This window comes from Argiope bruennichi, chromosome X1, assembly GCF_947563725.1.
Source record: "Argiope bruennichi chromosome X1, qqArgBrue1.1, whole genome shotgun sequence".
NCBI lineage: Eukaryota > Metazoa > Arthropoda > Arachnida > Araneae > Araneidae > Argiope > Argiope bruennichi.
Genome location: NC_079162.1, coordinates 66,354,217 through 66,368,296, shown reverse-complemented (window position 1 = coordinate 66,368,296; position 14,080 = coordinate 66,354,217). Strand labels below are relative to the sequence as shown.

The 14,080-nt window shown below is 29.7% G+C and overlaps 1 protein-coding gene across 1 annotated transcript in view; it reads left to right on the top strand.

The window, feature by feature from the left end:
* Positions 1 to 14,080, top strand: part of LOC129959061 (protein jagged-1b-like) — a 66,596-nt gene that overhangs the window by 45,156 nt on the left and 7,360 nt on the right. Inside the window, exons 3-10 of the mRNA XM_056071855.1 lie at positions 1,235 to 1,489; positions 4,500 to 4,560; positions 4,804 to 4,937; positions 5,909 to 6,028; positions 7,075 to 7,188; positions 10,341 to 10,454; positions 11,092 to 11,426; positions 12,190 to 12,340. Coding sequence (XP_055927830.1) covers positions 1,235 to 1,489; positions 4,500 to 4,560; positions 4,804 to 4,937; positions 5,909 to 6,028; positions 7,075 to 7,188; positions 10,341 to 10,454; positions 11,092 to 11,426; positions 12,190 to 12,340 — 1,284 coding nt within the window. The remainder of the gene's footprint in view (positions 1 to 1,234; positions 1,490 to 4,499; positions 4,561 to 4,803; positions 4,938 to 5,908; positions 6,029 to 7,074; positions 7,189 to 10,340; positions 10,455 to 11,091; positions 11,427 to 12,189; positions 12,341 to 14,080) is intronic.

Here is a 14,080-nt window from a genome sequence, read left to right as displayed (position 1 = left end):
TATCTTTCAGTTTGCCAAGAGGATTTTTTTTTATTGTTACATTTTTCGTTAAATCATCATTATTCCTAACATTGCATTAAGTTTGATATAAAGAAATAATTTTTTAAATTTTTTTTTGAAAAAACGGTATACCACAATATTTATTTTTAGTCTTTAATGATAAAACTGAATATATAACTCTTTTCTTTGTTCGTATGTATGTAATAAAATTTTAAAATCCTAATATTTTATTTGTTGTTAAATGTATTTTTTGGATTGTAGTATGTAGAGTGTGTTTTTGGTTCTGTAAACATTTTGCATATTATCAGAGCTATGATCCAAAAAAATATTAACAAATAATTAGTAAGAGGTGAAATTGAAAAGAAAGAATGAAAAAAAAAAAAAAAAAAAACTGACTTAGTAATTTTATCATATTTATGAATTGAATGTAGATATATTTTTAAACTCCTCCAATTTGGAGAGTTTGCTGTTTCTTTGGTCTGCTATCAGTTTAAAAAATATAACAGTGTGTTGAATTAATGGAAATGTTGGTTCCTCTAACAGAAAGAGTTTCTTATAATTGTAAATTAATAAAGTATTTAAAAAGATCTGCGAGTTCATTAACCAAGCATTCATTGGATTTTAACACTGCATTTGTGCTGCCATCTATGGGTAAGATTATAACTAAACAAATTCCCTAAAAAAAATGCCACTTCACTATCGTCGTGTTATATTCCCTGATAATACAAGACCTGTTCAATAATATACAGTATTATACGGTATTGTACAATGTCTTTGTGCTATTTTTTCTATGTGAAACAATGAAACAGAAAAATATTTAGAAAACTAATAGGTTAAGTTGCTTCATAGTTCGTGTTTTTTCAAACATATAAATACAAACAACATTCATATAAATGCAAGAAATGAAATGAAATCAAGAAAGAAAATAAAATCGTATGCAGAAGCTTAACTTTCTAAAGATTTCATCAATAATATTTCTTAAATTAAAGCACTCTTTTATTTTATATGTTGATAACTTACTCAAGATCTAATCAAACTTAATATTGCACATTTTTTGTATATAGGGAAATAATTTTTTAAAAGCTTACGTCGTCACTTGATGTATGTGCGTGTTTTTCTTAAATAATTTTCTTCATTTTGAACTGATATTTTAGTTTAATTTGTACGAATAATTTAAATTTGCATCTATTGCTTATTTATAATACTAATGAAAGTGTGGAATTTCTTTTTTCAGATACTGCAAAGATAATTGAACGTAAAGTGTATTCTGGCATCATTTTACCTAGCACAGAATGGCATAATCTTCTTTATACGGGTACAGCAGCGAAAATTAACTATCGCATCCGAGTTATTTGTGGCCCTTATTACTATAATAGCACTTGTACAGTTTTCTGCAAACCTCGAAACGACAAATTTGGACATTACATGTGCAGTGACAAAGGAGAGAAAATCTGTTTACCTGGATGGAAAGGAAACACATGCGAGGAAGGTAAATAACAATTTCCACATTAAGTGCTCGAAATTTAAGGTTTTCTTTGAATTTTGAGCTGAATATATCATATAATAGAATTAATGTCATTACTACACAAATGCAAGAGATTAGCACAAGAAACTAAAAAGCAACACAAAAATATTTTAAGATATTCCCTAGTAGCTCACATATATTGTAATATTGTATGGTATTAGACAATATTCACAATATGTGTAATATTGTATGGTATTAAACAATATTCACAATATTGTGTAATATTGTATGGTATTAGACAATATTCACTATATTGTATAATACTGTATGGTATTAGATAATATTAACAATATTTTCTAATACTGTATGGTATTAGACAATATTCACAGTATTGTATAATATTGTTGAATATTGAATAATATAATATCGCACAATATTATCCAATAGTTTATTACTCTATTCATAATATGGATTACTCTATTCATAATATTGTAAACAAAAGTATCAGATGGTAGTACAGGTAAATAAACAAGTTCTATGTCCTAAAAAAATTACAAAAACTTCAGTTTTTGTAGAAACAGGCTTCTTTTGAAAACGCAGAATAAAGATGAGCAAGATACATTGTAAAGCTAATGCTTTTCATACTGACATAGAAGCCTTTTCGGGGCCCCATTTTCCTTCCAAACATTAAAAACTATTTTTTTTTTTTTTTTATCGATTTCACTTTCTTCTTTATATAAGTCATTTTAAATAGAAAATTTTGACAAACTGAAATAACAAAACCATTACAGACCATTTTCTAAATAGTTGGTCTCAGTATGTCATGCATAAAAAAATGCATAACTAAAATTTAAAAAAAAATAGTTAAAATAACATATAAACATGAAAATAATATTTATTTTTATAATAATAAAAATAATATTAATAATAATATAATAATAAAAATAATATTAATAATAATATAATAATAAAAGTAATGTTATTAAAATAATATAAATATAATAAAAAAACATAAAAATACTATTTAATAATAGTATCAGACATTTTTTAAATATGTAAAGCACCACATATTTCTTTAGAATTATAAAAAGAAACCTAATATAAAACTTGCAGATGACAATTAATTAAGAAAGTTATTAGAATAATATTCTAAGATTAACTTAAACAATACTTTATTTTAATTTCAATAAGTTCGATTTCAAGGATTTTGTAATTAAATAAAAGCTCAAAATTAAATAACATTCAAAATGCATAAAAAAAATTCTAGGGCTCGGATTCCCGAAAGCTAAAGAATCTTTAGGCAATTGTCTAATTTGCCTACTTAATAATCCGTCCCTGCTGACTCTTGGCATCTCTTTTCTGCTATCTTTATTCCTATTTTGAGAGATATTTTGACACAGTGATTATTATCAGTTCTGATTCAAGATGAATTTCTAGAAGGTGATTTATTTTCCTCCGTAAGTGAAAATAACTACTTGCATCGATATTTATTTCCATATATTAAGATAATTCCATATAACATTATCGACTGTTTTCAAGAAAAAATGGAAATTTTTTTGCTCAAATTCTTATATTAGTTACCTACTGTTGCATTAGCTGGGTCACAAAAATATTCATTGTCAGAGAAATCCTTCGACATTCATTCTAGTCCAACACCCTTGTTATGCAATATCAAAAAAATATTAAAATATCTTGTGCTTTACTCAGGAAAATTTAATTTACACTGTTTAATAATCGAATACTGTTTGATGTTCATGAGTTTTCCGCGATTTCAGCAGATTAGAGAAAATTAGTATATTTTTTGCCACACTTGGTTTTAACGGGCTTATTGGTTCAGTTTGTATATTTATATTTTTTCATATAATTGACAATTAGCTTAAATGCAGCAATATTTGGTCCTGTTTGCAAGCCAGTTGGCCTTCTGTTGTCTGGCAAAGAGATTTGCTCTGAAATAGTCCTTTTGCTGCTTCAAAACGGGTCATTAATTTAACTATGTGAAAACATGGAATCTAAATAACGATTAAAAATATTTCCACTTTTAGAATTAAAAGCTAATGTAGATCTTGTGTAAAATGATTAACATGTTTCCATATTGCGGGAAACAGAATACATGAATTGCGTTATATTCAGACTACTGTAGATTCAGTCAGATTCTCATATAAAACACATTATGCAGTTATACTACAATTAAGAAAAAGCCGCATACATAGTGAGATAAATCTTTAAAGAATTATTGAACATTCAGAGTTAGATTGATTAAAATATAACAACAATAAACAATAATTAAACAGAATTTAAATACATGTGAAAACACCTTCACATAGTCACCACGTAACATTATGAGAAATAGAATGGATGTATATGAAATATTTTTTGATATATTTCGTTTTCGCCTTTTGTTAAAAACTGTCATTTCAAGTAGCTATTTTGTATTACAGTTAGCTTGGGATTATCCGTTGGTGGAATATCTGCAATTATGATATCCGAAATGTTTCTTTTAAAAGCTCTATTGAAAAGTTTTTTTTTTTAAAATTGTTTCATCAAACATAAAAGCAAAAACTAAGTATCGATTTTGTTTGCTTGTGTGTGTGTGTGTGTGTGTGTGTGTGTGTGTGTGTGTGTGTGTGTGTGTGTGTGTAAAATTTTTAAAGCAACTTAGCTGAAGGTGCAGAAATCTATTATTATTAAATCATAATCGTATGTGTGCCTTCTCTCTTCTATGAATAGAAATTATTCAAAAGTATTTTCTTGTTGATTTATGAGTTTTTTCGGTCATTGTGGATTATCCATGGTTACCGCGTCACACTTTGCGTGGGTAATCGGAAACATACTTTCATTTCAAAGAAATTAGAATTTTTAAAAAAATCATTAATGCTTTATATAAATTTTTACACACTTTTCACTCTTGGTAATAATAATGATGAGCACTACATTCTTATTGAATAAGAATTTATTTTTCGCATACAGCTTTTAATTTTTGTTTGTGAAATAATTTGTCAATTCCTTGCTAATTATTCTTCCTTTTTATTTTCAGCTGTTTGCAAAGAAGGATGTCATAAAGAGCATGGATATTGTGAAAAACCTGGAGAATGCATGTAAGCATATTGAGGCTAATTTCAATTTATTGTCTGCAACTTCAATTGTCTACGATAATTCAAGTTGAAAGTTACAGATAATTACATTACAAATTAATAACGTCATATATGTTTCTATTATTCTAGAGGGAAAGCTATTAAGTTACCAGAAATCTTAAGAAAAAAATTTTGTCTTTGGTTTTTGTTTATAGAGAAACCATGAGCAATTGTTTTAAATCATACAATTTCAACCTCTCTTTATAGATGTCGGCATGGATGGAAGTCAGAATTATGTGATCAATGTGTGCCGTATCCAGGTTGCAAGCATGGATATTGTAATGGCAGCCCATGGCAGTGCATCTGCGACGTTAACTGGGGTGGCATTATGTGTGATCAAGGTAATGTATACTTTAATTTCAAATTGCAATGCTAATCATTCTATACACTATTAGCACAAGATATTTTCCAATATTTCCATGATGTTGCTCGATATTCTGAATGCCACACAATGTCGTGAAAATATCTTAGCTATATTGAAGAACATCTTGTACTATTTGGGTATATAAACTGCTATTATGTAAAAAAGTCTGGGAACTTTCAGAATTATTTCCCTGATGAAATAAATTATACATTTTTCTACAGAAAGAAATAAGAATATCATGTGACCAACTATTCAGAATCGATTTCATCCATTTCGAATACGTATTGTACTTGCGCATACCTCGTGATTACAGGCGCACAAAGCTTTTCATTACGGGGAAAGCTTATAAGTGAATGCTCTATCACGACAAGGCCCCATTTCGTAGATCCCACTTGTATCAAAGCACTTGTTAAAATTTTACATCTGTTACTTCCGTTACCAGTTTATTACCCTGATCTTGCACCTTGTGATGTTTCCTAGGATGAAGAATTTACATGAGGGGTAACAACTCCTAAGTTTCGAAGAAGTACAGCTACGAAAGTTTTAGAGGAAGTGACCAAAGAACAGCTTGTGATTCTCGTCTATGCTTTTGTATGCACGTTGGCAAAAATATATAATTATACTGGACAGTTACTTCAAAAGAAACAATAAATAAACAGACATTATATATATCAGTTCTTTCCTAATAAGTTTTTGAATGTTGTAACATACGCGTGACATTATTATCGAAATATATAAATTACTTTTTATTGCAATATAGTCGCTGTTTCTAAAAAAAAAAAATATGTGTGATTATTATATGAGTTAGAATAATATGTCTGTTTTTTAATACTTTAATTTCATTATTAAATAGTCAAAGTTAGTATGTAAAACGAAAGAATTGCCTTTGTAGAAAAAGTCTTGGGTTACTCAATGTTGGTTTCTAATTACCATCTTCTTAAACTGTAGATTTGAATTATTGTGGAAATCACCATCCATGCCAGAATTCTGGTACTTGTGAAAATGTTGCCCCAGACGCCTACCGTTGTGTTTGTTCTCAAGGATTTTCTGGCAAAAACTGTGAAATTGGTATTTATCTTTTGATTATATTTGTTTAATCCTAATTATCAGATTAACCTTTCATTTAACTTTATAATGTTATTTTTGTTAGCTTTATAATGTTATTTTTAAAAAATTGCTTTTTACAAAAATTAAATTTACAAAATGGCAAGTTTCTATACATGAGAAAAGCACGCACAGTATTCTTTAAATATTTTAAATAGATTCAATTCATGCTCAATTCAGATAGATGAAACGAACATTTACATTTATTACATGTTTATGATATCATGCGAATTGAATTTGTAATATTAAAATTAAATTATTCTTATGAACTAAATAAACGAATTAAAACATTTAATCTTGTGATTCTGTATGCAGACGAAAGCAAGCAATCCAAATAATAGAAAGAAGAGACAACAATATTATGCAAATATGTATTTTTTATTTTTACTGCTTTCATACCATTTGTATGTTTTTCCCTATGCACACATCATACGTGGATATGTATATGTGTCTAAACTGCTTATAATAATAGGCTTAAAAGATTAATAATTCGTGACCTATTGAGCAATATACACCCGTTCGTTTATAGCTGATAGAAAAAACAGCATTCACTGAATTCTTTAAAAACTCATTTACAAAAATTCAGAAAAGAACCTTAAAATATATTCTTACTAATATTTTATCTAATATTAAAAAGTGAAATAAATACAGAGGTACTATGTAAGATATAATATGACATTTGTTCGAAATTTCTATTTTCTATGAAATAAGCTTATAGAGTTTCTTTTATTCTTTTAACTAATAGATACTTTAATTAAAAAAAAAAACTATTTCCTAGAATCAGGAAAAGTATCATTTTTCGGATTTCCCAATTTTTTTCAGTAATATAAATGCATGCTCTATCGTCATCAGGTTAAACCTCTATCTATGAATTAGTCCCTTAAGTTCCATATTTTAAATTATTTATTTATAAATCTGCCAAACTATAATTTAAAAAAATTTCTGTTGAAGCTTTATGTGAATAAGTTTACTAAAATTTCATCCGTTTTCTCTCTCTCTCTCTCCTGTAGTTGACAATCCTTGTATGATCAATCCATGTTTAAATGGCGGTACGTGTTCCGAACTTAATTCAACTTCTAGTTGTGAATGTACTCCTGGCTGGACGGGATCTCACTGTGAAATAAGTAAGAATCTTTTTATTGTTTCTTAGGAAAAAATACTTTTTTTTAGCACTTTATGTTTCAAAATTTAATTTTTAATTATTTATAAAATTCCTTTCAAATAATTCTCCACGCTCGAGTTACTTAATACAAATTTGAATCCCTTTTGAAACTTTGTAAATTCCTGAACATTAATAAAATAAAAAGAGTTTCTTTATAAAGAAAGGGAAGTCTTTTTTTCCTTCTTCTTAAATGAAATATATAGACATTAACCACGCTTTTTAGTACAGTACCATACCTTACATCATTGTTACACTTTTTCATGACTCACAATTTTACGCTGTTAGACTTTTGGATTTTGTAAACATTCCATGTTTTGATTTTATTATAAATTGATACAAATATTTCAATTTCATGAATGTGGCGTAGCTTAGCCAAAGAGGACTTTTGTGCCATAAAAAACAAACTCAACTCAACTCAACTTAAATGAAACACATAAAGAGAAAGTATTATTATCATCAAAAAATTGGAAATTGACATTTTGATGAATCTCCATCTGCACGCTTAAGATCGTCATGAGTCCAAAAACAAAACGGAAAATTAAGTCTATTTGGGAACAAGATAACTCAACAAAGGAAGGAACTTGACAGAGGATTTTTCTATGTTGCCTTATCACCATAATTATAGAACTATATTATAACTTCAGACAAAATTTTACAACGAGAAATCTGTTGGCCAATATCTGCTCATATGTCTGGGAAAATTCAAAAACATAACCAGCTGGGGGAAAGAATTTTAGCTTATAATTGTTATTGCAAAACTGTAGATTTGTATCTTCTCAGGTTAAGCTAGATAGTCTGTCTGTTTTTCTGTCCATTGCCTATAACGCACAGCTATGTGAACACGTCATACCAAAAATGGCCCAAATTCATTAAATAAATTTTGGCCTATGCTCTTAGTACTATAATTGTAGACATGTATGAAATTGGATTGGTTGTTGTTTCTTATGACACTTGCCATGGACAAGCCTGCTGTTACGAAGACAGCGATTTAAGCCGGTGTGGGAATGTCTCTTATTTTTAGTAGTGCCAACGAGGGCCAAAAGTACGATTTAGCTACTCACGCGTCACATTCGCTTGCACAACCGCTTTTTACAGGGGGGAATATTCACACATCTCACAAATAAAACAGAGGAAGAACAACCACGCCCGAACCGGGACTCGAACTCAGTACCCCCACATCACGTGGAAGACGCGCTACCCCTATGCCATGACGCCGGCTGAAATATTGGATACAATCAGTCAGTGAAAAAGAAAATACAAAATCCATACTCGGTTTCCTCACTATTCTACGAAGCTAAATGCAAAACAGACAATTTTGTGTAAAAATAGGAAAATGGTGAGGGGAGAATATTCCCGCTAATTTTAATTATTTTCTTCGCGTCCTTTCCTTTTAGAAAAAATCTTGAACGAAAAAGTTAAGCAGATAAGTGAAAAATTCTTCTAATACGATTGCTCCGAAAGCCATTTCTTGGATGTATTTAATTGTCCAACTCCTTTTTGCTTTCCCATAAACGAAGTGCAGAAAGCGAAAGTATTGTGATCGTCAAAAAATTCTACTACGAGGTTTCGAGGAATCTACAATTTTAGGACCTCCCTGAAACAGAAAAAAAATAAAAAATAAAATTATATCTGTGAAATATGATAGCTCAAAATGCTTTAATATGGAAGGATAAATTTAATATCTGGTTTTTATACCGAAATTGTAGATTTATATCAAATTTTGAACAATAGGAGGGATTGCTTGTCCCTCCGGCCGAATACAAGTGAACATGATAATTACAAAACGGCAAAAGCTAGATAGAATTTGCTATACAGTTTTAGCATCTAAACTGTAGATCCGTATGAAATTTTGAACTCCTCCGGCAATTAGTCTACAGTCTGCCTGTCTGTATATTCACATGCATGTAGATGTTATAACTCAAAAATACAATCACTTAGATACGTGAAATTTGGTACATGATCTTATTACTAATATTGTATTTCTCTGTCAATTGTAGGTTTCAGTCAGTCTAAAAAATGTATGCTCAATTCCCTCCCCCCCCCCATTACATTAAACAACACAAAACACTCATGTTCGGGACTTTGAAAATAAAAATATGAACCCGCATAAAGCCGCGTTCCGACGACCCATGACCTTACGGATTTGGTCATAAATCTGCTAACTGACTCATTATTGGACCACCCTCGCTTGTGGACGTCGGTAAGGAGCTTCCCGCAAATTGTCGATAAAATGAACAGACATCAAAGAACCCCAGAAAACCGCAAGAGAGGGGAAAATGTTCCAGACTCGAGGCGGACACAGGTCATCGGAACGCGGCTTAACGTTTACAGTCTTGCAAGGTCTACAGTTTTTATGCGGAAGAAGGGGGGGACAGGGAATAACATCTTTATTTAGGAGCATGAGAAAAAGTTTTTGGGAGACTATTCCAATTGATCTAGGTTACTATATATTAAAAATTAGTTAACGTTTGCTCATTTGTTTCATTTCATTACAGTTATATCAATGAAAATCACTGTTTTATTAGTATAAATATTTAAAACATTTGATGAAAATAAGCAAACGGAGTCATCTTTTCAGCAAAAATTTTGTTTTAAAATTTTCACAAATTACAGTCATGATTATTTGAACTTTATGTTCTTTTTATTCGATAGTTTTAATTGTTTATTTTTAAAAAAATGTATCATTATTATTTGATATCATTTGAAATATGTGCTGTGTTTGAGGTGATATTTGCTAAATCTTCCATCTGACTGAACGACCCTTTCTCAAGAAGGAGTTTATTAAGATGTCTAAGTAAGTTATTTAAGCAAGCATTCTTAGCACCTGCACTTACACTGCAAGTTTACTGAATCTACAGCTCACAAGCGCAACTTTCCTGCAAAGTATTACTTTCCTAATAACCTTTCATTTACATTTATATAATATCTACTGAATTTGACTCTCAACATAAATTTAATTACTTCAAAAAGCAGCAAATGCTTTTTAATTGCATTTATTCCTGATATTATGCATATTTGTAATGATATATTATGTCAATATTAAATAAAACTTTTAAGAATAAAATGTAAAATATTTTTATTTTTGATATTTCAATTTGTGTTCATTTTATACAGATATAAATGAATGTGAACCGTCTCCATGTAGCAATGATGGAACATGTGTCGATTTAGTGAATGGCTATCATTGTATATGCACACCAGGATGGGAAGGACTAACTTGTGAAAAAGGTAAATTTTTAACTGTTGCATGTATGTTAGAACATCTTAAAACAAAAATTTCTTTTCAATTTTAGTGTTTGAGATTTGTTTATTTAAAACAATAAGCAAGATATTGTGATTACCATAGCAGTCAAACCAGCAATTAGATAAGTTATGGGTTCTATCTTTAAGTTAATTTTTTAATATTTATACTTTTCTGTATTCTTTTCGAGTCATGCAATCAAATGCCGATTTCGATCATTTGAGTTTCTGATTTATTGTAGAACTCATAAAATAATTCACTTTAATGTAACTTCGATGCATTTGCTTAAAAAAGAATGTTAAATATGTCTTTTCTTTCTCATGATTGAAATTAAAGTCTAAGACAAAATATCACTTCTTTTCATGAAATTTTAATGAACATTTTTTGATTATTTTCTTTTAGATTTTTAAGCCTAAAATTTTTTTTGATAGATTTTTCGATTATTATATTGAAATTCTTTTGGTGATTTTTTTCATGGTATTTACTGAAATGCAATTCATAAACGTAACTTTCTTGCAAATGTTTACCTTTCTAACTTGTGTTGCCTTCTTATTTAATGAATTCAACTTCTTTCACTATTCCACTTTATTAATTTAAATTCTGTTCTTAAATATTTTTCTTCAGATGCTGATGAATGTGAATGGAAGCCCTGCATCAATGCTATTGGATGTCGTAATCATGACGGTGATTATGAATGCCACTGTCAAGATGGATGGGGAGGGAAAAATTGCACATTAAATATTAATGACTGTGTTGGGCATTGTCAAAATGGAGCAACCTGTATTGACTTGGTAAATGATTACCATTGTGCATGCCTTCCTGGATTCACAGGCAGAGACTGCCAAACAAACATAAATGAATGTGCCAGTAATCCTTGCGTAAATGGCGGAGAATGTGTCGACTTAATTTATGGATATCGATGCATTTGTCCTGTTGGTTTCAAAGGGGCCGAATGTCAGGTAATGCTTTTTTTTAACATAATGTGGTTAAATTCGGCAGCTATTTACATAAATGACATGTTTATTCATTATTATTGTTTTTTCCTCATTCCCATGATTAGTACTTTCCTTATGAGAAACAAAATTTATGTGCATACAAATAGACATAAATAAATGCATTAATAATCATAACACAAATGATAAAATATGTGTTGATGTAATTTACGGATATCAATCCCATTCGTTTTAAACGTGTCAAGTCTGAGGAAGAATTATGTTGGATAATATATATGAAATGAATAAGTTCTTAGGTTACTTACAGAAAGGATGTATTAAATTAATTTTTCGTTATTTATATCAACATATTTTAAAACAGGAGTTCTATATCGCAATTAAACTAAAAATGATCTAAAAAGCACAGGTATCCAGCAATTTTTTATGACTAAATCTAATAGTTTACTTGTTGTTATTGTTTTTTATTTGAATAATAGTTGAATTATTATTTAGTTTTTACATACCTGTGAAATATAATGAAATTTCAAATGTAGAAAAATGTTATCCTATCCATAGAGGCTTCGCAAGAATATATATATATTTCAAAAACTAATGTTCAGAAACATCAGTACTCCCTTGTCTTCCACTATTTGCATCACTGTCTGTCCGTCGATATTTTTTTTAATATTGAATTATTTTACTTTCTCTTAAATTTAATAATTTTAATATCTATGAAATATATAATTAACTGGAAAAAATCAGAACAATAAATATGCCATTTCACTTTCAGATTGATGTTGATTTATGTAATCCAAATCCATGCAAGAATGAAGCTTCTTGTTTCAATATGAACAGAGACTACTACTGTCATTGCCCTGAAGGTTTCTTTGGAAAAAACTGTTCTCATAAACTGAGTGATTGTGCTCTTCCATACTGTGAAGGTAAACGTTTCGATAATGCTTTATTGATAAACATTTTATATTTATGATCAATCCATTAGATTCCAAACAAATAACTTCGTACTTCTGTTCCTGCATATATTAAATTCTGAATTTTATGGCTTATATGTGCTGAACCAATACAAATTTAAAATGCTGTTGGTTTGTTCGAAAAAGATTTTCACCGATTTCCAATAGCTTGTACTAACCACTTATCAACTTTGAAATTAAACATTTTCTGAAAGGTATTGTTTCCGCTAATATGTGTGTCTCTTCATCATCGACATTGGTATATTTGTTTAAATGCTTTTTTTTCGACATTAAAGGCAAGATTGCTTTTCAAGCCTCTAAAAAGATACTCGCTATTTACGGAAAAAAAATCTGTGAAAATGTGCAAATGGTTTATAAAATACGAATGGGGCGACCCTCCGGTTGGCCATCCGCAGTTGTTGACAAACAGATTAAAACATTGAACAATCATATTGCTAAATGTAAAATACCAGAGAGACGCAAAATTTTATTTCAATGATTTACGAGCATTCAATGTGACATGGCTTCATTAATCGCCTTGAATATACCCCACAAATAAAGAGGAGAATAAAGAAGCTTCTATTTCATATGCGATTGATTGCTCATCCACAACGAAAATTAATGAAACTAATGGATGAAAATTAATGAATAAATTAAAACTGCTTTATGCAAATATTTTTCTGTTAGTTCATGTTCCAATAAACATGGCATGAAAGAAATTTTCTAATCATGCATAAAGCTTTGAACTTGGATTTGTCGACAGTTGAAACTTTGTAAGGAAAGGAAGAGAAAATTAAGAAACTGAACATTTAAAATATTCCAGAGATATACTGGAATGCTGAATAAGAAAATGAAATTCTCTATTTTCAACTGTGTGCTATTTAAAAGAATGACATATTTTCAAGCAATGAAAGCTTAGAAATGCTGACAATTAATGCTTTAATATGCCAGCCCAGTTTCATTATGCTGGTTCAGTTATAGAAATATATAAATATCGTTTTCTGAATTCCCGGCATCCTTCTAGGAAGTGTGCTTACAGAGTGGTTTAACGTTAACAAACTACAGGATCCTTACTTTCTCAAGAAGGAACAGGTAAAACGAAACGAATGATACAGAAATTAATATTTTGATTCTGATTTTTTTCTAAGTTATTCTCAGACTAGAGCACGAAAAGTCAGCTTAGAACTAACAGTCCAAAAACAACAATGTAGAGAATATTTCAACATAACAAATTAGCATCCATACAGCATTTATGGAGTCCATGGGTTGACAGAACAATTACATGGGCAACTGCATGATCGATGTCTAGAATTTTACAATTGGGTTCCACTTCGTGTAAAATTACACCGTTTCTCTTCTGGAAAATATTATTTGGGCATACGGGTGCCATTTTAATCCAGAAAGAAGTATTAATCTTCAAAAGGATCACTTTTGGTACGGTAAAATCTATTCACCATCAGTGGCAGTTTTTTGTAAATGTGTGGTGTGGTACTTTAAAAGCACATAATCCCGTTTTGTGCACTAATATATTGAATAGTTACCGATATATTTAGTTAGTTTTGATTGGCATTATATCTGGATTAGGGATAAATTGGCAGTACACGCTCAGTAGATCGTTGCCAATTAAATTCAAAAAGCATGACTATGTCACAAAAGATGAAATGGATCGCATATACATAAGTATTGTTATAAAGCTTGGCAACTATCTATAGC